Consider the following 24,030-nt stretch of genomic DNA (forward strand, 5'->3'; position numbering starts at 1 on the left):
TTAACACTTCCATGAAATTGACTTATTTAATGACGAGATCCACTCCAAACCTACTTTACAGCCAAATGTTAAACTATACTTTTTTTTTATAATAATAATATTTCATATCTTATTTCTAATTCTATTAACCGGCACAGTGTATAGGCAATTTTGGTACTACTGCGTGTAGGCAGGTTTACGAATAGTATCCTACGCTATTTTCTATAAACGAATTTTACTACAACACAATACTATATTTATTATGAACTTCATTGTGACAAAAATAACGTGAATAAGTAGTATTCAGACACATGTGGGGACACCTGTGACTTCTAGTTAATAGTCACTGACGTCAAATTGACGGATGTCAATGATTGTTTTAATTCTACTACAGTATTAATAGTTTTTAATAGGTAAATTAATTATAAATACAAATATTTTTTATTTGAAATATATATTACTTAGTTACATTTTCTCATTTCGCAGTACAAACCACGTAACAACTACTCTTACGCTCGCTATACCTATGGTAAAACAACCAGGTATGCTGGAAATTCATCAGTCACACAGTTTTACTGGTGATCACTGATAATAAAACATGTTTTATTTTCTAAAAATCTTATACATCTTATAATATTAATACTGTAGGGTAATTATTATCAATAAAATATACCATATATTATATATATAACCGGGTATCACTATGTATTATATGAAAAGAGAAAATTATTTGCACCAAAATACATTTAAATTTTCATTTTTAGTAGATATTAACTATTATTAAGTGCGGGATCTGGAAGCTGATGAACCTTGATCCAATGGTTAAATGATAGGTTTGGTGACCCGGACCCAACAGCAGGCGTATATAGTGAGTGACTATATGTCATAATTGATAAAATTACGCTCGTTAAGTTATTTATATACTTTTGGGGAATGACTACTTGCATATAATTGTTATGAATAGAGCAAGAACTTTTATTCACTAAAAATCATCAAGTACGCATTTATAAATATGCATTTATGCTTTAAAACAGTGGTTGTTAAACTTTTTTTTTTACTTACCACTTAGGTATATTACCAATCAGTCGCGTACCACTAATGATTAAAAATAGAACGAACCAAAATCCAAATTTTACAGTTAAATACATTTTTTTTAAATAATAAGGCAGTAAAATACTACAACTACAGTATAATTTTATAATTTATTAGTTTTTTAAAATAAGATAGGAATTAAATTATTGAATAGGTTTATTACCTAAAACTGGCCCTCCGAGTACCAACCATGTAGTATTTCGTGTACCACAGTTTGAGCACCGCTGCTTTAAAAAATTAAAAATATGCAGTTAAATATGGCATAAAAAAAATTACTCGCCCACATAGTACACTAAAATAATGTATTTTTCTTTGAACATTTTACTTCATTTTATTCAATTTTCTATATACTTATATATAAAAAAAACAACAATACAGATCTAATCTGATTTAATAATAAAAATTCATACTTTAATATAGTTATTGACTTTGATTTATAAAAAATATTTACCGAGATGCCTAATTATTTTCAATAAACAATCAAAATATGCAATAAAAAATGTTAGGCTTTTAGTATTTGATCACAAAAGTTGTGGAAAGCATTATGTATTTATGTACTTACTAAGACCAAAAATAGGGTGTCTGATAAAGTACATTTGTTCCCAATTTTAGTTCACTTATTTATTAACGACAATATTATCAATTATAAAGTAAAGTAAATTCATATAAATAGTTTTAATTGAAATAATTAGAAAAAATCAATTTATTAAAACTAACTAACTAACTTTATTTATTCAATTCTCTTTAAGAAATGAAGCACAAAAAAAAAGATTTCATAAATCTTCATGATAGATATTCAGTATAGTATTTATTTTATTCCAATAATATTTTAATTAATCATACACCTTACACTTTACAGCAATAATTTCAACGTCGCACTCAATTTGTAAAATAAAATATAGCAAAATAATACTCGCAATACTAAAATGTTGCCTACACTACTGTAAACTCAAGGCGCCAAAACGGGTGAACGGTCACATAGATCTCTCGACAGCTAGATCCCGATGACTAACTGACGCAAGAGGATCCAATTGACGCGAGATTAAAATGACGCATGAGGATCTAATTGACGGGGGATTAAAATAATCATAAGGATTTTACAAATTAATTAATTTTGTAATTAGTATTATTAATTTTTAATTATCAATGTATTTAAATGCTTTTACGTTATTATATCGTAGTAACACTAGTATAACAGTTGTTATCTAGCATAATCCATATAATTTTTGTTTAACAGACAATTAAAAAATATTTTCTATTATAACCTAATGTTTTAATAATACACGCATAAATTATTTCATAAATAAAGCTTTCATAATGTTAGGTCTCGTTTATACATCTAATAAAAAATTAAAATTTAGTAACTGAAGTTACTGAACATTTCACTTCTCAGTTAAAGTAGCCATAACTCATGTCTGGTCACCATCTTATGTTTTTTTTATATTAATCAGAATAATACCTATATAACTTAGTACAACTATATATAACTATAGCTACTATTATATTATTATTATTGCTTAAAAGTTTTAACTTAATTCATATTCTCACTCCCAGTCTCAGAGGTTAGTCGTAAGTCCAGTGGCGCCGATCTATATTTCATGTTATGGGAAAAAAATGCTGGTGTAGACCCACCTACTAAAAAAATGTTTAGTTAGTTACGTTTGAATGGTACTATATTTCTAACTATATACATACAAGATACTGCATAACAAACTATTTTTGATTATCACCCACCCACCCATAAATATTTCTGGGGAATTTTCTCCAGTTCATACCCGTGTTCGGCGCTACTGTTAGTACATATACCATATTTGAATATTGACAAAACTGAAAACTGTATATTTTAACGAAAAATAACGATTATATAGGTATAATTATCTATTTTGTTTTAAGTTATTACAAAAATATTATTTAAAGACACCAATTCGTGTATTATTATTTAACACTAACAGTGAAGTATTCAAAATATTATGTAGATTAGTTTTAAGCTGTTTATGCTATAAACTTATTAACACCTGCAGTAGCGGCTCGTCAAGGGTCTTTGAGACGACGGACTCACCATAAAAAAAGTAGTAAAGCAATAAAAAAGTTTGAAGAAAATTGTAGTACCTATAATTTAATATTTTTGTCTATTTGGAAAATAATTATGATGGTTTTCGATATTAATATTGATTATTGATAATATTATAATATTTTTACATTAATAATGAGAAGACGGGTGTCATTCAATAATAATACGGGCGAAAAATATCGATAACAACAACTAATTACTAATTTATGCGATGTCAATGGCAGAAACTTTGAATGAGTCTTAATATCCTGAACAACATCTATACAATCTACCCCGCCGGTAGATATGATTAAATTCTAGTTTGAGTCTCTCGAACGGCAGACTCCCGAATAAATTTAAATGTCTGGCTAATAATAATATTACAACATATGTATAATCTATGGATATAGATCTATCATATTAATCTATCATCTATGGTAATCATTAATCTTCGATATTCGTCGGAGACGATTGACGGTTGTAATAATTTTAACGGAGAAAAAAATAATCGTTAACCGTACTTTAATATATATAATATTTTACACGCATATGCCGTTCTATTCAGCTTATTTTTATGAAATATCTCAATATCTTCAATTAGAAGCGTGGTAAAGACGGACGAGGAAAGGTGTTCCTGGGTCGGCGATGTGGTTACTGAACGTGTGGACATTAAATATGAAACAACTAAGTTTCACAAAAAAAATCGATGTTTACGTGAGTTTGATTTTCTATACTTTTGGAGCTTTAATTTACTTTTTTAGACATAAAATAAATACATACTTATTGCACCGGACAATCTGCTACACGCCGGGTGACGTATACGTATGCATATTTTATTCCCAAACGCGCGATCCATAAAATACGTGAGACCAAAAATACATAATCGTCATATTAGTATATTACCAGACCCATTTTATAGAATAATAATTTATATTTATATTAATTGTATAAATAGCATTTTTCATTTTTAATTGGCCGAGTACCTGACTAATATAAGTTTTTTTTATCCTTAACAAAAATAAAAAGTTTTTCGAAAAGACGCATTAATATTTTTTTATAATTGTCTGAATTTTGAATTTTTAAGATATTGGATATTCATTTCATATTTCTGTGATAACTATTTCTGCTCAACCGTTTTTTGTTTTTTTGTAGTAATTTAAAAACGAATAACTGTAGTTATTTGAAAATTTCACCAAATGTTAATGTTTGCATTTCTTATACATATAATAATTTTCAAAATATTTCGACTATACACTTATAGGATAAAATAATAATAGCATAATACCATAAATAGATGCATTATTATATATATATATATATATATTAATATCGCAAATTATTTGAGCATATTAACATTAGAACCTATTAATTATTTTAAAATCAGTAAAAAATAGTATGAGTAGGTGTATGTATTATTCCTAAACAGGACGGTACCGAAACGAGAATGATATAGTCACATGTGTATATAACGAGTCGAATGTAAATAACTGCTTGTATTTAGAAATGAATTTTATTGATTTTGTAAGTCCTTCTTTATTATACATAGATCATAATCTATTAACTATTTAGTATGTAATATTAATTGAATGATTCAACTTTTAAATATTTTTAAAATTATTAATCATTTAGTTTAGCCAACCCGTAAACTGCTGTATAGTTACTATAGTAGGTGAGTGGTGACTACAATACTACATGTATACTAGGTTAAGTATGTCACTTTAACAAATTTGTACAATTTGAATTCAATTTTCAATGTATAATGCATTAATGCATTGTGTACAATGTAAAATTATGCTGGTCGAAGATGGTTTTATTTGTTGGTGAGAAATTTTACCTAACAACTATTGAAATAATAAAATTATAATTTTTTTTTTTTTTTTTTTTTTTTTATTTTTAATCTAGAATTTATACAATCTATACTACAAAAAGTACAATAAGCATAATGTATGTTTAATTAAGTGCAATAGCTTGAATGTCTTGAGAGAAGAAACCGTCCAGTGAAGATACTTCGACTTGAATTTACAATTATTTAGGTGTATTCATATTATGTTTACTTTATAAGGTCACGGGGCCATTGTCGTTTAAGTCTCCTGGTGGGATTTCCTGGGATGGAGATGGATAATAGCTTTTTTATATGGGGATTAGGGTGATTTTGAAGGCGATTCCTAAATTTTGAGTAGTATAGCTTGGCTGTATCAGTGACTTTCGGAATGTGAAGAAAATTATAATTTAAAAAAAAATTTAGGATATACAATTATTAAAATTAATTAAATACCAAAAGTTTCGTCTGCAAGACAGCTGAGATATAAAAATAAATCCTATAATATCACAAAGAGTTCTATAAAAAAAAAACATATAATCTATCACATTATTACAATATTTATCATCCGTGGCAATCGACAATCGTCGTCATTCGTAGAAGACTGTTAATAATTCTAATAGTTTTATTGAACAGTCTTTAAACAACAGCCTTTAGTGTATGACAAGTGCTCTCATTTTTATAGAATATTTTGATAATTTCATTCTGAAGCGCTAAGAAGACGAATGAATAAATAAGAGCTAGCTGTTTCTTCGGTGGCTGTGCACGTTTGAACTTTAATATGGCACAGCTTGATTTCGCCGAAAAGCGTCGAAGGATACTTACGTAGGTTAATTTTCCTATAATTTTAGGGTAGTAATAAATTTAATTTTTATACCTTAAATAAATATTTATTGACTTGTACAAGCTGCCACCCCGATTACTTAGACCTATATTTTATTTCCTATAGCCGGCAACCAGCGGGTTATTGTATACGACCCGTTTTAAATTCTTAAATGATGAAATCTTTTTTTAAATATTTTATTATTTTAAAGTTCTAGATAATATTTTTTTTCATAGTAAATAATTTAAGAATATAAAATTTTTATTTTTGTCTGGTCCGCAAACTGTTTTTAATTTGTGAATATGGCATGAGAGTTCTAAAAGGTTAAAGTTAAAAAATAGCCAAGAATAAAAATATAAATTCGTCAATTATACTTTGGATCCTGGACGTATCAATGAATGTATATTGATTTTAAAATTACTTAGTTTTTTTTTTCTATCTGTTATGAATTCTTGTAGCAAATATGATATATTTAGTACTTCGGGTGGTTAATAGTAAAATAAAATAAAAAATTTCAGATCTTGTCATAATATCGGAAAAACTGGAATCATTACACTATATACTTGTATAATTTCGACAAAATTAATTCATTTACTAAGATTTAATTCAAAAATGTTAATCATAGAATGTTGAAAATTTTACCAACTGTCTACATTATGATTTCCTATACATTGTATAATTATAAAAACATTTTAACAATTTTAAATAAATAATTTTTTTTTTTTTTTTAAGCCGATAAAAATTATTGATATCAAATAATATGATTTAAAATTTAATCAGTGTTCCTCATCAATCACTAAATTACTGTAATAAAAATTGTATGGTCACGATATATTTTTATAAACGTTTAAAATCAAATGTTGACAAAGTTTGTCTAAATCTATACAATTTTCAAATTATTTTTTCATCAGATATTCACATAATATTGTCTTTTTATATACAAATTTAATATAGTAATTCTCATTAGTTTTTTTAAATTTAACAAATATAAATAAGGTTTACTGGAAAGTCACATTATTTTTTATGACTTAAGTTCAATATTTTATGACTTATTGATTATTAATTTTTCATCCCAAAATAAAACTAATTCTTGTAAAACAATTTTTATATTGTGTTATAGACTATAATACTATATAGTTTATAAATAAATAATCTTATACACCGATAACTTAAAGTCTTAACTAATTTTTTATGAGAGTATTTCTTATTTATGTTATTATTTTAAAAATATTTTCAAACTATATATATAAACAATATTCTTTATTTTTTATTATTACAAATTTTTAAAATGTTCAAATTATTTTTTTCATTAGTATTCATATAAATATTTTCTTTTTATATCTACAATTTAAAATGTTTTATAGGAATTCCCATTAGTTTTTTTAATGCAAAAACAAAAATAAAATGCTCACTGGAATCTTATATTTTAACTGTTTGAAGTTCAATATTTTATATAATTTATATATAAATTAATAAAATATGCGTCTACATAGATTACATCACCCGGGTAGCGGATTTTTCATAAAAATGAATATATTTTATTTTAAGCTTAAAAAGTAAATTGATTACCTAAAGCATTGACTAGTGACTAGGTACTATTTGTTACACGAAACCACAATAAACGAAATATATGAATTTTTTTCTATTATCTTAGGTGTCTTCAGACACAATATCTACAGACAGAGGTAATTGCATCTAATGTAATAGATAAGTAAGATTAAGTTAAAACACTGCGCGTGATTAGAATCAAAATAATGCAGAAATAATAACTTAGAAACATAACGATATTAATCATAAATCTTTTTTTTAAATACTTAAAAATATAATTATTTTTATTTAGTTCACTATTTTCATAGATTAAATTAAATAATTTGTAATCATCTTCATTAGAATAAAATATTAATACTTTGTAATATCTATAAAGTTTTGGTCTAGTTTATATGTTTCAATTTTACATATGTCAAACAGCTAAAATATAATAATAAATCCTATAAATCACAAAGAGTTCTATAAAAAAAAAAAAATTATAATAATTATTATCCATGGTAAACGACAATCGTTGTCATTTGTAGGAGACGATTAACAATTCTAATAATTTTATTGAACAGTCGTCAAACAACAGCCTTTAGTACATGACAAGTACTCTCATTTTCATTTCGTGCTGTTTATTTTCATAAAATGTATTTTTATTCTCATTTAGAATCACGATGAAGATCGATATGATATGAAGAAAATTTGCAGTTTCTTCGGCGGCGGTGCACCACTACGTATAGACTGAAAATTGACACAACACGGTTTCCCGGGAACAGTCGACGATTACGTAAGTTTTTTTCTTATTCTTTTTTAGGATTAAATTTACATTTTAAACTTAAAATAATATATATTCATTTATATGAACAATTGGCTACCCGGACGATGTAATCGATGTAAGCACATATTTTATTCCCAAACGTGCAATGCATAAAATACGTGAGACCAAAAATACATAAACGTCATATTACCAGACCCATTTTATATAATAATAATTTATATTTATATTAATTGTATAAATAGCATTTTTCATTTTTAACCGGCCGAGTACCTGACTAATATAAGTTTTTTTTATCCCTAACAAAAATAAAAAATTTTCCAAAAAGATGCATTAATATTTATTTATAATTGTTTGAATTTTAATTTTTAAGACATTGGATATTCATTTCATATTTCTGTGATAACTATTTCTGCTCAACCGATTTTTTTTTTTTTTTTGGTAGTAATTTAAAAACAAATTACTATAGTTATTTGATAATTTTAACAAAATATGTTAATGTTTGCATTTCTTATAAATATTATAATTTTCAAAATATTTTGACTATACACTTATAGGATAAAATAACAATAGCATAATAATAGAATAGATGCATATTTATTATATATATATATATATATATAACATAAATGTTTATTGACTTCTACAAGCTGTTACCCCGATGACAAACCTATATTTTATATTCGATCGTCCAGTCCAATGAGATTGTCAGCAACCGGCTGGTTATTATATATACGACCCGTTTTAAATTCTAAAACACTGAAATTTTTTTTTTATTTATATTTTATTAATTTAAAGTTCTAGACAATATTTTTTTCCATAGTAAATAATTTAAGAATATAAAATTTTCATTTTTATCTGGTCTGCAAACTGTTTTTTTAATTTGTGAATGTGGCCTGAGAGTTCAAAAAGGTTACCGATCATGCATTAATGATGAAATTGCCAACAATAAAATAAAGTCATTATAAGTACACCTTAGAATTTAGATCCTGATTCCTAGATATGTAGCGAAAAATGTATAATGATTTTACAATTATGTAGTTTATTTTCTGTCTGCCATGAATTCTTGTAGCAAATATGATCTATTTGGTACTTTGGTTGGTAAATAGTAAAATAAAATAAAACAAATTCAGATCTCGCCATAATATCGGAAAAACAATAAAGCTGGAAATATTACCATATTTATATGGTTTTATTTTTTTGGTGAAAAATTTTACCAAAAAACTATTGAAATAATAAAATTATAATTAAAAAAAAAATTCAGGATATACAATTTTTATGGTTTTACGTATGAAATTAATTAAATACCAAAAGTTTCGTATGCAAGACAGCTGAGATATAAAAATAAATACTATAATATCACATAGAGTTCTATAAAAAAAAACATATGATCTATCACATTATTACAATATTTACATCCGTGGCAATCGACAATCGTCGTCATTCGTAGAAGACTGTTAATAATTCTAATAGTTTTATTGAACAGTCTTTAAACAACAGCCTTTGGTGTATGACAAGTGCTCTCATTTTTATAGAATATTTTGATAATTTCATTCTGAAGCGCTAAGAAGACGAATGAATAAATAAGAGCTAGCTGTTTCTTCGGCGGTGATGGTGCACGTTTGAACTGTAAATGTGGTACAGCTCGATTTCGCCGAACAGCGTCGAAGAATACTTACGTAAGTTAATTTTCCCATAACTATGGAATATTAAATTTATCTTTTATACTTAAAATAAATATTTATTGACGTGTACAAGCTGCTATACTTGGATGACAGACTTATATTTTATTTCCAATCGTCCAATGCAATGGCCGGCAACCAGTGAGCTATTGTCTACGGCCCGCTTTAAATTCTATAACGACGAATTTTTTTTTTTATTTAAAGTTCTAAACAATATTTTTTTTGCATAGTAAATAATTTAAGTATATTAAATTTTTATTCTTTTCTTGCCCGCAAACAGTTTTTAGTTTGTGAATGTGGCCCGAGAGTCCAAAAAGGTTGACCACTGGTCCAATGTATAAAATAGCCAAGAATAAAATTAAGTCGTCAAGTATACCTTGGATCCTGGACATAGCAATGAATGTATATTTATTTGACAATTATGTAGTTTCTTTTCTGTCATAAATTATTGTAGCAAATATGATCTATTTAGTACTTTGGGTGGTTAATAGTAAAATAAAATAAAAAATTTCGAATCTTGTCATAAGATCGAAAACACAAAAAAACAAATGTATTATTACGCTATATACTTGTATAATATCGACAAAATTAATTTATTAATTTAATTTTAATTAAAAAATGCTAATTATAGAATTTTGAAAAATTTACCAATTATCTACATTATGATTTCTCTATAGGTAAATTGTATAATTTTAAAAGCATTTTCATTATTTAAAACAATTAAATTTTTTTTTTTTTTATTAAGCCGAAAAAAATTATAGATATGCAAATATGATATAAAATTTAATACAAGCTTCTTCATCAATCGTTCACTAATTTACTGTAATAAAAAATGTATAGTCACGGTATATTTTATAAACGTTTAAAATTAAAATTTTGATTGTATTCGGCTAAATCTATAAAATGTTCAAATTATTTTTTTCGTTAGATATTCATACCTATAAATATTTTCTTTTTATATCTACAATTTAAAAATATTATATTGGAATTCTCATTAGTTTTTTTTTACCAAAAACAAAAATAATATGTTTACTGGAAAGTCACATTATTTTTTATGACTATTCGAAGTTCAGTATTATACCTATAACTTATTAAATGTTTATTATACACCCACCCTAAAAATAAATATTTTTTCTCAAATAATTTTTATATTTTGTTATAGTTCAAAAACGAATTATCTTAGATACTTAAAACTTTAATTAAATTCTTATGAGAGTATTTTTTACAAATAGTATTTTTTCAAAATATTTTGAAATTATGTATATTTACGATATTTTGTTATTATTTAAAACATTATTTGTAGGGACATAAAAGTTTTTTGTACATGTTATACTATACGTACACAATGATATTTTTGACATACGTAGATTAATCTTAAGATATTATTTATTCAAATTATTTTACGAAAGGGTTGTACCTATTAACTCAAAAGTATATAACAAGAATATAATACGGTATAAATTATATTTATTATTTATACAATATTATAATAATAATTATGATTATTGCAATGTTTTCGGAAAAAATGTAGTTAGCTTGTCAAACTTTACACAAAAAAAAAAATAAAATACTTAGCAATATCAATCAACATATAATATTATAAGTCATAATACATCAAAATTACACTTATTAGTTATTAATGAAGGTTCACTGACTTCAAATTCAAATTTCACACACTAATTACAGTAATAAACTTAATCACTAATGTATAAAGCAACACTGTAATAATTACTTCTTTATCTTTAATTCAATGTAATTTTTGATTATTTTGTAAAATGGACAATGGTACTGAAAATTGAATTCCTCAAAACATTGACTAGGTACTATTTGTTACATGAAACCATAATAAAGGAAATGTATGAATTTGTTTCTATTATGATAGCCGATAGGTGTCTTCAGATATATATATGTAAGTTTACATGTAAGAATATGCAGTGGCGGTTTTGGTTGTATTTTTTTGGTGAGGCAACTTAGTATCACTCCCCCCCTTCATAACAAAAATTAAACTTCATAATAATGGAATTTAAAAATATAAAAATAATTATAACTATAATAAAATATAATAATATACTTAAATTACTTTAATGTTAAATCAAAGCCCGACAACACGCGTAAACAAATTTAAACGAATAAGCACGACTGCACGAGCGATGATTCGAACGAGAGAGATATAAACATTATAAACTAACAATGAAATCGGTTTCATCAGGCGCTGTGACAATAATAACGGTTTATGATTATCCAATATCAATATTATGTTGTTGTTGAACGAGCCGTAGACATGGCAGCGGGCTGACCATAGTACCACATATATTTTTAGTATCAGAAGCGATGAAAAAGTCGCCTCACTATGATCATTTGCGCAATTCAGCTTATTTAACAGTCGCGTGCATTTGCGTAGCCGTACATTCGCATGTGTGTGTAATTAATGTACACAAGTTACAATTCTGACGTCATAGGGAATATTTCCGCCGGCTGAATATGAGCGTTTGTTAACGGAATAATTATTTCGTGCATTTCTTATCGGTTTATCGCTATTTTTGGTAATAAACACGGAATAATATTATACTATAATAAAATAAATGATTATTTATATTATTAAACTTCGTAAAGAAGAATTTATTTCAAATAAAATCATAAAAATGTTGAAAATTATTAGCGAAATGTTTGCTATCGGTGAGCCAAGAAATATACACTTTTAGAGTATTATTTGCTACAAAATTTTAGGTAACTCACTTGCCTCACCACCAAAGCCGCCACTGAGAATATGTAAGATTAAGTTAAAGCACTGCGTGATTAAAACCAAAAAAATGCAGAAATAATAACTCAGAAACATAACTATAATTATTTTTGTTTAGTTCACTTTTTTTATAGATTAAATAAAATAATTTATAATCATCTTCATTAGAATAAAATATTAATACTTTGCAATATCTATAAAGATTTGGTCTTGGTCTATAGTTTATATGTTTCAATTCTACGTTAATATGTCAAACACCTAAGATAGAAAAGTAGATCGTATAATATCACAAGGAGTTCTTATAAAAAAAAACCATAGACTTATCATATTATAATATTCGTCATCTGTGGCATACGACAATCGACGACATTCGTCGAAGACGATTAACAATTCTATAATAGTCTTAATAAACAGTCGTTAAACAACAGTACATGACAAGTACTCTCCTTTTCATTTCGTGCTGTTTATTTTCATAAAATATCTTTATACTCCCATTTAGAATCATGATGAAGATCGTATGAAGAAAATTTGGAGTTTATTCGGCGGCGGTGCACCACTCCGTATACACTGTAGATTGGTACAACTCGGTTTCCCGGGAAGAGTCGACGCTTAAGTAAGTTTTTTTTATTATTCTTTTTTGGGATTAATAATATTTTTTAAACTTAATGAACAATCCGCGCTATATCAGACGATGTAGTTGATGTAGACGCATATTTTATTCTCCAGGGTCCGATGAAAAAATAATACACAATGCCTACTTATTTTACTCATTAGTTATAGTAGACAAAAATTGTGAGAAATAACAACCATATATTATTCGTATTATTCGCGATTATATTATATTAGAATAGTAGTAGAATAGTACACCTTAGATCCTGGACGTGGACGTAGCGAAAAATGTATAATGATTTTACAATTATGTAGTTTACTTTTTGTTTGTCATAAATTCTTGTAGCAAACTAGCAAATATGTATCAATTTGGTACTTTGGGTGGTAAATAGTAATAAAATAAAACAAAAAATTTCAGATCTTGCCATAATATCGGAAAAACAAAAAAACTGAAATAATTACGCTATATCCTTATATAATGTCAACCCGCGGAGGACGATTGGCAGTATCATTAAGAAGCTCATCTGAATAACAAAAATAATAGTGTCGCAAGGCTGTGTTTGTTTATTAATATAATTTTTTGAACAGTAGTACAGTATATTATGAATATTTACTTAAATTATATTTAATTTTTATGGTTTTTTTTTCAGATAATATACTGTACTACGGTTGTAGGTGTTCTTTATATTTTAATAATACGTTGATAAATTACCAATTTTTTCAATTTTTTTTTCTTATCACAAAGCTAGTTTGTCTTTGTGTATGTTTAAATTTATATTTTTATAGTTATTGTGCTGTTTAACTTTCTTATAAAAGAGAGTGAGGAATTAAAAAGGTGGCCACCGAACAGAAAGTTAAACTGCAATATACTATAATCTTTTTAGTTCTTGTTTACATTTTTAACTAATAAATAATGAATATAAAATTTAATTTAAATTCAAAAATAAAAGAACACCAACATAGATTTTTTAAACATTAAAATTTTACTATAAATTTAAATTACATTTAATTAGCACATTATTTGAAGTTTTATAGGAACCGAACATTTGGCTGGATCATGGACTACCCACCGACGGAGAATTTGTCATTGAGCTGATGGGAAATGTGTCGGCACTCGGCTTCGTTTCAACCCGGAGGAAGATTGGCAGCAGCATAAAGAAATTCAACTGATAATCAACTGTCCAAAGTATTTGTTTGTATTATATTATAACTTTTAGAATCGTAGTAGGTACAGACGGTACAGTATACTATATATAATTATTTAATATTTATTAGTGAAGAAGAATTTGTCACAAAGCTGATGGGAAATGTGTCGGCACTCGGCTTCGTTTCAACCCGGAGGAAGATTGGCAGCAGCAAAAAGAAATTCAACTGATAATCAACTGTCCAAAGTATTTGTTTGTATTATATTATAACTTTTAGAATCGTAGTAGGTACAGACGGTACAGTATACTATATATAATTATTTAATATTTATTAGTGAAGAAGAATTTGTCACAAAGCTGATGGGAAATGTGTCGGCACTCGGCTTCGTTTCAACCCGGAGGAAGATTGGCAGCAGCAAAAAGAAGCTCATCTTAATTTAGTTGTCCCCCCTTTACGCATTAGCGCTCATCTCTCATCCACTCATCCAACACATTCACTATCGCCGGCCGGCAACACACATATATTATACACATTACCCGTTTTATATTATATAATATTATTAACACCTACATAGTTTAAGTTATTGTATATTTTTTTTTTATTATTTGAATGCATTCATATGATCAGTTGTGTATTTAGGAATTTTAGGATAAGAGCAACACATATTTTGCCGCCTCCCCCCATTAAAAAAAAATTAAAAAACTTCTACGCCGCGCAATAGTGGTCAAACTGTTAATACCATAGAATACCATGTTATATGAATACTATAGTATTTTATATCTCTATGGCACACATATGTTGTGAAAAATATTAATGATTGACGTCACTGCGCCAGTACTCATAAAGTACGAAATAAAAATTTGCCATTCTGGACAACTGAACCCAAAGCCCCTACCTAAATACGCCCCTGCATATGATGCGTTCTCGCTTACGATGTGGATTAGGCCTACTGGGGACACCACAATAAAAAAAACGCGCCTCGTGTAATACCTCATAAAGTTATTAAACAATACGGACAATGTAATTGTACGACGTTTAATAATAAAGGTGGTGTGGAAAATTACCTAACACTGTTATTCTTATCTTATATTTTTTTTTTATTAAATACCAATTAAATAATTATTTATTATAAGTATTTCAATAAAATAATATTTAATATTTAAAAAATATTCTTTGACTTGTTATAAAAAGACTCCAAGTATAGTTATTATATTAGTTCTTATTTTACAAATACACTAACAAAAGCGGGTCAAGTTTAATATTGCCAGAAATATTGTGTGTATCTATTACTTTACTTAAAACATTGAATTTACACATATTTTTATTTATTAATTATTGTGTATTTTACTAGGTAGCTGAATTACCCGGCGTTGCCCGGAAAAACTCCTTTTAAGTGTAAAACGCTGTGGAAGCGTTGTCGAATGAAGAATGTTTTTTTAAGTGTAAATTATATAATATTTAAATTTGTAGTCACATGTGTAAAAAAAAAGCTTAAATATTTTAGATGTTACGCGTGTCCGAACTGCTGGTAGTACGGAGTGCAAATGAAATGAACGTGTTTAGTGTATAGGCACCGTGGCAAGGCAATGGGGAGATAACTAATAATTAGAATTTGTATGTGTACTGATTTATGTTATCGATTGCTATTGTTATTATAATATGAATATAGATATACAATTTATACGTAAAAATGTATTTTCACCGATTTCAACCCTTTAAAATCAAAATTGTTAAATAGTCAAATAGATGATTTTTTTGAAAATTCAAAGTTTTATCCAAACTAACATTTGAACGAGTAGTTTTTAAGTTATTTAACATTATGTAGTATTGTAGTGTATTAAAAATAAGACCACCGTCCATCCATGATAATACAGTAGAACGTCGGTTATCCGCACCACAAAATTGTTGTACAAATTTATTTTTAGTTTAATTTAATTTAGTTCTATCGATAGCTATGTTCGTTTTGTCGTGTTTATATTATATGAAATGCGAGATTATATTATTATCTACTATGGGCCTATGGTTCACTCTAATGTATCATATTGTAGGTACGTTTTACACAAAGTAAATTAGTTTTTAACTTTATTTTTAATGCTTATTTGATTATCCGCACCCACTCGATCCCAATTAATGCGAATACGGAATAATCGATGTTCTACTGTATATAGTTTTGGAAAATATGGGGGCTATGCTAATTTAAAAAGTATGTTGATTAGGTAGTCTAAATTCATCAATATTTTATATTTTGCAAAAACTGTTTTATTGTAATTACTAGATTAAATATTACTTACATAGTTACCTCTATTTTTAAGTTTTTTAAAAACTTTTTTTAGGATTATTATGTGGATGTAGTTTGATAAATATTTTCAAAAAAATTATTTGCTTAATTATTCTCAATAAAAGGTTATTTCTCGTTTGAAAAAATAAGTCTATACCGTTACATGACATAGCTTAAACAATGTACAACTTCTGTGTATTTGAATTTAAAAATATGGCCTTTAGGCAAAGTTAACTCTAAAATTTGAAAGTCCAACATAAATTTAACATTATAAAGGAATAGGTGGCCATACAATGCTTGTAAATAAGTATAGGTCACAATAAGTATAGTAAAGGTCACTCTGTATAATATAGGTTTTAATGTACTTACCTATTATAATAAATAGGTAATTGAGCAAGTTCTTTTAAAAATGATATATAAGTTCTACATTAACATAATCGATAATTCATATATCGTGTATATCAGAATATAATGAAACGTTACTACTTATTTAAAACATCGAATCTAATAACATAATTAATGGAATTAGAGATTTTACTAACGCCATGTAACTTACCTAATTTCATACTATTTCATAATATTTTTAAAATTTAAATTGTTATTTAAGTATTTTTTTTAGACAAGTTTTTTAAATTACCGCCGATTTCTGGGTACCTAAATGACGTGGGAGATTGTAGTTAATATGGAATTTAAATTGTCTTTGAGGTTCTAAATGTCCAAAGGGATCCAGTTGACGTACGTGGATCTACTTGTCGCGGGATCTAGGTGGTACGTAACCGCCAAAATGCGATGATTGACCGTGCTCAAAAGACACTATTAAAGACAGTAATATAGAGTAAAGCTGCATTTTTCGCGGTTTTCGAATGTTTTAGTTTCAACGCGTGATCCATCAAATTTATAAGGTCAGATTTATCAGTGATTCAGTTGCATTTTCTCTCTTGATGCTTTGTAATTTGGTGGTGAAAAAATATGGATTGGATTCATTGCAACTCGTGTTTCATTCAACCAGAAATAGAAAATGGAAACACAACTAAAAAACAGTTTCATTTAACCAGTTGCGGACATATATTTTGTGAAAACTGCAGTTGTTTCGCAGACGGTAAATATACCTAACATTGGATAGAATCAAATGAAATTTCGTCTGTTCGTATTTTTCACTATTTTAATTAATAAGAAAAATATCGACAAACAATGGTTTAAATAGAAAATTATTATAATATGTATATACCGTCATGTATACCGATAGGGGGTATCTCACTGTGATTTTAGTATTTCTGTTATTTAAATTAAATAATGCGAAAACACGGCTGCCGTGACTGCACCCGTTTTAACCCATATAATAGGTAGGTAATCATATAATTAAAGTATATAGGGTGATTATAATAATAATGAATATTGAATAATAATAATAATAATAATAATAATGTTGGTACCACGTTTGTTAATAATTATAAATCTATTTTTAACATATAGTAATACTTATTACTTATTCAATAATATTGTATGATATTTTCAACACTATAGTTTACGAAAATTATTATTTTTTTTTATGAGAAACGAAACTATTATATAGTATACAGTATTCTAATTAAATTTATAGTAATTTATATTTTTTTTAATGTAATTTTTAGTTATAATTTCATAAATTCAAATTAAAAAAATATTGTAATAGATTAATTTAATAATTATTAAATTATATTTATTTAGGAAGAGAATTCGGTTATTAATGTATGTTTATTAAATATATTATTTTTCAGGAACATTAGATTGCTGCAAACGTTGTAGGAATAAATGTTCATCTACTATGATAGGAGAAAAGGTAATTAAAATATTATATAAATGATTATGATAACAATTTGTTGGCAACATTTTTTATATGTATTTTTACAACAATTAAGTTTGATGTTTACTTTTAGTCATACATTATGTGATTAACTAATTGAATACCTATGTAAATTCATATATTTTAGTCATTTCAAACAAACCCACAAGTATTAGAATATTTCCAAGAGCCAGAAGAAGTCTACGAAAAATTGCTCAAAGTGATGAAATTCCAAAAAGCACATCGTATTAAATTAGTTGGCCATCATCAGTACATTGTAAAATATATAATTCTTTAAATATTGTTACTTATTTATTTATATAAATAAAAAAAATATTTCTTTTCCTATGTAATGTGTAGATATCGAAATATAAAAGAGCAAAATTATATATTAAAAAACTTGAAGGTGAACTAAAGATTGCTAAGAAGTATGTATAATCTTAAGGCTTAGCACTCTACATATTAACATCACTATGCTTATTATTTTACACATACTATACTAATGTATCAATACTAATATAATTTTAAGTGCATTGCGGAATACACCACAATATCAACACAGCGTTACAGAATCCCTATCAATTTCAACTCCACTTTTTCAACCAAATTCTACTCCATTTAATATGATTAACGCAGAAGCAAATATTCATAATACTCCTGCAAAAATGAAAATAAAAATGCCTGATATGAGACATAGGTAACTATAAAGAAACTTAAATGTTTAATTTGTATAACAATATATTATATAAGTATATATATATTTAATAAAGTGTATAATTTAAAAAAAGGAAACAGTCATTTCGAAATGAATTATCAATTTTATCTACGGGAAGTAATGCATCTGAAGTTTCTACCCCAGGTTCTTCAGTTTACGCAAGGTGATATAGTTAGCTTGTATTTATAATTTATTCATATATATTATATATTTTTTATAATTATTTCATATAGAAATGAGTAATGAAACTATAACTAATAAATAATGAACCTAATTGTCCTAATTAGTATACTATAATTATACAGTTTAAACAAATAAAATTAGTACCTACATGATAATGAAATGTAAAATTCCAATTTTGAGTTGTAATTGTTTACTTTATTGAGTTATTATTCATTTATGGCATGTAAAAATAAAATAAATATTTATTTATAATTAATTTGTTACTATTTTTGCCTTATAAAACTTTTATACTTACATAGTTATGCCTAAGTTACTGGTAGATATTTAAAAATTTTATCAGTAACAAAAAAAAAAAAATTGGATATTGTTATACAATAAAAATATACCTATTATATTATGGCTATATAATATTAATTACACTTTTATGTATTTTAGTCCTATGCAAGAAACTTGCAATGAAAAGTACATGCCTACAATAGATAACTTACAATTAAATTCATTTGGACATAAGTAAATATATTTATATAATATTATTTTAAAACAATTTTATTTATATAACTATAGGTACTTAATAATATAACTTCCTATATTTAAAAATGTTTCCAGGTATCTAAAATAGAATCAAAAAGACTTAAAGAATAAAACAAATTAAACTTTAATATAAGTTGGTATTAATTAATATGATATTTATTATTTACATGTATGTAGTAAATAGTCATAATGTATAAGTATATCTTTAAATTAAGCAAAAGGTTTTTTTAAATATAATTTAGTTGGTTAAATGTATTTTGAAATGATATTGTTATAAAACACTTAGTTCTGTAACCAGTACATACAATTATTCACTTTAATTTACTTTTAATTTGTTATAAAGATCCTAACTTTTATAATAATATATAAATTAATAATATAATAATATTACATTTTTTTTTTTTAAATATATATTTATATTTTTATCTAAACAAGAAAAAAGAAAATTTATTTTTTTAATTTAACGTATACCTTTTGGTAACACTGTTTTTTCGGCTTAGTGTGATTAAAATCTAAGTGCTCTTTTTGGCATACATCCAACATTTCAATTTTTTTTTGGCATTTTGTGCATTTACCTCGTTGCCTTTGTAAACAAAATATATTATTTCACCTTCTTTTATTTAAGCATTTAAGTTAACTAATCAAAAAAATAATGTGTGACGATTCAAATTTGATTTTGTGCTATAACCGAGGATGTGCTGTGAAATTTGATCAAGTTAATAATCTTGAAGGTAGTACCTATTTTATTTCAACCGATATTTTTACATGAAAACTAGTAGGTGATTCTTCAAATAAAACTTTAGAAATTGATTTAAAATATTAAATTTTAAATAATCGGTTGGCACGACCGAAATCCGTACAAACTAATTGGCTAGAACATCATATTGGATAAATTGATATAGCAGTAACTATACTACTTATCTGTATGTTTGATGGTCCCTTAAGTACTATTATGCACAATTTTTATTGTAAATCTGTATCTACTTTAAAATTTTGTTGCTTATCATAAATTATATTAAAAGTAATAAACTTATATTGAAAATTTATGATGTGATATTTAATTAATTCATTGTTATTTGAATTTTTGATAATTTTTTAATTATATTATTTATTTGTTTGGTTGTACAATTAGATTCTTGCGTGTATCATCCAGGTGACCCTTTTTTTCATGACGCCTACAAGGGATGGTCGTGCTGTAAAAAGAAATGTACCGATTTTACTGAGTTTCTTAATATAAAGGTAATTCTTAAAATTAATGCAATAATCATACTTCTAACGTTTATATTATGTGTTTAATTATTTACTTATTTTTAAGGGCTGCACAAAAGGTTACCATAATGGTAAAAAGCCAAAAGAGCCTGAAAAGTATGTACCAGATAAGGATACCAAAGATGATATCATTGAATATCATGCCCCAAAACCAGTTTCATTACCAAGACCATCAGCTAATTTGCCATTGGAAAACATCAAACCTACTATTTCTTCTACTCTTGTACAACAAATGGCTTCTACTACTATTAGCAATACTAATGGAAATGAAACAAACAGTTTAACTGACATTTCAATTGGTACTATGTGTAAAAACAATGGATGTAAACAGGTCTTATCAATTTATGTTTTATTTAAAAAAAAATTAAAACAATGTCTTTAATAACAATATTCAAATATTATAGGCTTATGAAGGCGCTGGGGAAGGTAACCTTTCGTGTAACCACCATCCTGGTATACCTATATTCCATGAGGGTATGAAATATTGGTCGTGCTGTAATAAAAAGACGTCAGATTTCAATGCATTTTTAGAACAAGTCGGGTGTTCACAAGGAGAACATTGTTGGATCAAGGAAACGGTAATTTTGTAATTGTTGGTTTTATTATTATAAAAAAAATATTCAATGATTTTTGTTGTGTTTTAGAAAACTCAAGGACAAACTAACTGCCGTTTAGACTGGTTTCAGACTGGACCCTGGGTTGTATTATCAATTTTTGCAAAGAAATATGATCCGAATATTTCTTTTGTGAAATTGTCACCTGTAAAACTGTCTGTGGAATTATATTTTCCTTCTGATAATTCATTGTTTTCTAAAACCATGGAACTATATGGGGTATTTATATGCCTTTTTCAGTTATAACATTAAAAATTGAATCTATATTAATTTAATTTTTAGATTGTCGATGTTAATACAAGTTGTGTGTCTATGTTGCCTACAAAAGTCGAAATAAAACTTAAAAAAGCAGAACCAATATCATGGGGAATGTTGGAATATCGAAAGCATAAATCTTTAAACGGTACAAATCAATCTAAAAATTTAGAAACAAATGTCAAAAATGAAAATTCAAATAACTCAGTTGAAAGTGTTGACCTTGGGGATCTTTAATTGATAAGATTTATTGAATTTATTTGTAACTTTTGGATTAATATTTATCATAACAACAAATATCTGTAAACCTGATACAAAAATTATGTTTTTGTCTTTTTTCTTTACTGTGTATTTGTTTTTATATTAAAATAATATCACTAATAATAATAATGGTTTTTCATTTTAAATGAACTATTTTCAAATACATTTTCTTAACTTTATAATTTTTTTTTCTTTTCATAATATTATTTCAAATACTATAAAAATGTAGAACAGTTAACTTTTTAGAAGTTGTAATTGAATATTTATGTTTGCACTATGTACAATAAAATAGTATACAAACTGCTATACATAATTTAATTAATTTATATATTTTTTTGATTACATATTGTAATCTTTTTTAAGTTTTGATTTATTTTGAAACTGTATTTTAATAAGAATAAAATTAAGTAGATACTGGCCAATCGGATGCGCCCTGTGAAATTCTTAATATTATTTCTGCCCCTAAAGAAAAATTGAAATTGAAAAATTAATTTTTACTATATAGCTTATTGTTAAAATTAAACACGATATTTTATTATTTCAACATTGGAACACAAATATTTGAACTTAAATGTCTAATTTATTTTGAAAAAATTATTTTTTTCTTCATATACATTGTATATTATTTTACCTAATATTGATAATCGTCGTTGCCATTCATTTCTTCTGCCGCATAAATATATTGTTATTTAAATAGGTAGGTATTTTAAATTGAGAAATGTTGAAATTAAAATTTACTTATGAATAAATGTAGAATTATTGAAGATATTTTATGCGTGGTAAAAAAATTTGCTTTTAAATGTCATTAGAACACTATAAATACTAAAAAGTATAATTGATTTTAAGACGCTATAGAACTACAGTGCAACAGAAGTATAGAATTACATTATAAATGATTGTCTTGAAAGCGGTGGTCTATGATAATTGCTAATTGATCAAACATTTAGATCATAGGCTCTATAGATAATTTTTATACTACATAGGTTAAATTAGTTACTTATACCTATAAATTATAATTTAACTCCAATATTCACTGTGGCAGAGTGTGTTTGTCTCTCCTCCAATGGTAATATTTTATATAATTATAGTGATCAATAATATTTATATTTATAATACATTTTAATATTTTATCTTGTATACTTAACTTTTTCAGAATGTAGATGTTATTATAATCAGTGTCATTTGATGTTTTTATTTTCATATATTTTATTCAAAATAATGTTTGAAAAGACTTAAATGGTTAAAAGTTTGTGTTAGTGTTTACAATCATAAAAATATTGAAACATTTTCAATAAAACTAATTTTTTTAAACATTGGTATCATACTAGATATTGCTCCTTAGAACATGCTCTGCTCTGCTCCAATCTCCAACCCTTTTTATTTAATTGGAGAATAAATTATTTGGTCTTCTTTTACTAAAACCAAAATTAATGGCCCGTCACTGAATCTAATGTTAATTTAAATTATTTGAATAAGACGAAATATTGGTGGACCTAAATTAGGTATAAATATTTTTGTGTAGGTTTTAAGTATTTTTAAGTAGCACGAATTTTTGGTCTACCAAAAAAAAAAAAAAAAAATCTGCAAGTATTTTACAAAATATAACAAATTATTAAAACAATCAAGTTTTAAAAGGATCATTAGAAACAATGAGTGAAAACTAAAAACCGATGGGGAAAAAAAGAATTTACCGAAATGTCAATAGAAATAGTATGTTATTTGACATAATAGGGTAATAGGGTAGAAAAATTAATTTAGTGTATTAACAGTAACAAATTAAATTGTCATAAATAATAATCAAATCGTTAATGAAGTAGAAGTTAGTGTTTATTGAAAATAAAGAGCCAGAAAGAG

General features: G+C 26.0%; 2 protein-coding genes and 1 long non-coding RNA gene across 4 annotated transcripts; all 3 read left to right on the forward strand.

Annotated features, from left to right (window-relative positions):
- Nucleotides 1-14,073: 14,073 nt before the first annotated feature.
- Nucleotides 14,074-15,150, forward strand: LOC132922255 (uncharacterized). Its single transcript, XR_009660997.1, has 3 exons — nucleotides 14,074-14,288; nucleotides 14,378-14,493; nucleotides 14,583-15,150. It is a non-coding gene; the product is annotated as an uncharacterized LOC132922255 (long non-coding RNA).
- A 2,148-nt stretch (nucleotides 15,151-17,298) lies between these two features.
- Nucleotides 17,299-20,063, forward strand: LOC132921041 (probable E3 SUMO-protein ligase RNF212). Of its 2 annotated transcripts, XM_060983854.1 has the most exons (8): nucleotides 17,299-17,625; nucleotides 18,284-18,345; nucleotides 18,497-18,625; nucleotides 18,709-18,776; nucleotides 18,878-19,045; nucleotides 19,137-19,226; nucleotides 19,682-19,756; nucleotides 19,853-20,063. In XM_060983854.1, exons 1-8 carry the CDS (start codon nucleotides 17,496-17,498, stop codon nucleotides 19,863-19,865), a joined length of 735 nt encoding a protein of 244 aa, XP_060839837.1. In that variant the 5' UTR covers nucleotides 17,299-17,495; the 3' UTR covers nucleotides 19,866-20,063. The 2 variants fall into 2 exon arrangements, with proteins under 2 accessions (XP_060839837.1, XP_060839838.1); XM_060983855.1 differs by lacking the exon at nucleotides 19,853-20,063 and having other exon boundaries at nucleotides 17,300-17,625; nucleotides 19,137-19,234; nucleotides 19,682-19,747.
- Nucleotides 20,064-20,292: 229 nt separating this feature from the next.
- LOC132922123 (cysteine and histidine-rich domain-containing protein morgana) lies at nucleotides 20,293-22,494 on the forward strand. Its single transcript, XM_060985470.1, has 6 exons — nucleotides 20,293-20,508; nucleotides 20,910-21,016; nucleotides 21,093-21,377; nucleotides 21,451-21,624; nucleotides 21,691-21,879; nucleotides 21,943-22,494. The coding sequence occupies exons 1-6, from the start codon at nucleotides 20,430-20,432 to the stop codon at nucleotides 22,150-22,152; spliced, it is 1,044 nt and encodes a 347-aa protein (XP_060841453.1). The 5' UTR covers nucleotides 20,293-20,429; the 3' UTR covers nucleotides 22,153-22,494.
- Nucleotides 22,495-24,030: the final 1,536 nt, after the last annotated feature.

This window comes from Rhopalosiphum padi, chromosome 2 (assembly GCF_020882245.1).
Source record: "Rhopalosiphum padi isolate XX-2018 chromosome 2, ASM2088224v1, whole genome shotgun sequence".
Taxonomy (NCBI): domain Eukaryota; kingdom Metazoa; phylum Arthropoda; class Insecta; order Hemiptera; family Aphididae; genus Rhopalosiphum; species Rhopalosiphum padi.

What these genes read in the sequence shown, in the direction of transcription:
- LOC132921041 (XM_060983854.1), top strand. Translation starts at nt 17,496, where the DNA reads ATGGATTGGATTCATTGCAACTCGTGTTTCATTCAACCAGAAATAGAA. An exon ending in CTACTATGATAGGAGAAAAG is followed by an intron (nt 18,346 to 18,496) that starts GTAATTAAAATA and finishes CATATATTTTAG; the next exon opens with TCATTTCAAACAAACCCACA. An exon ending in TTGGCCATCATCAGTACATT is followed by an intron (nt 18,626 to 18,708) that starts GTAAAATATATA and finishes TGTAATGTGTAG; the next exon opens with ATATCGAAATATAAAAGAGC.
- LOC132922123 (XM_060985470.1), top strand. Translation starts at nt 20,430, where the DNA reads ATGTGTGACGATTCAAATTTGATTTTGTGCTATAACCGAGGATGTGCT. An exon ending in TCAAGTTAATAATCTTGAAG is followed by an intron (nt 20,509 to 20,909) that starts GTAGTACCTATT and finishes TTGTACAATTAG; the next exon opens with ATTCTTGCGTGTATCATCCA. An exon ending in AAAACAATGGATGTAAACAG is followed by an intron (nt 21,378 to 21,450) that starts GTCTTATCAATT and finishes CAAATATTATAG; the next exon opens with GCTTATGAAGGCGCTGGGGA.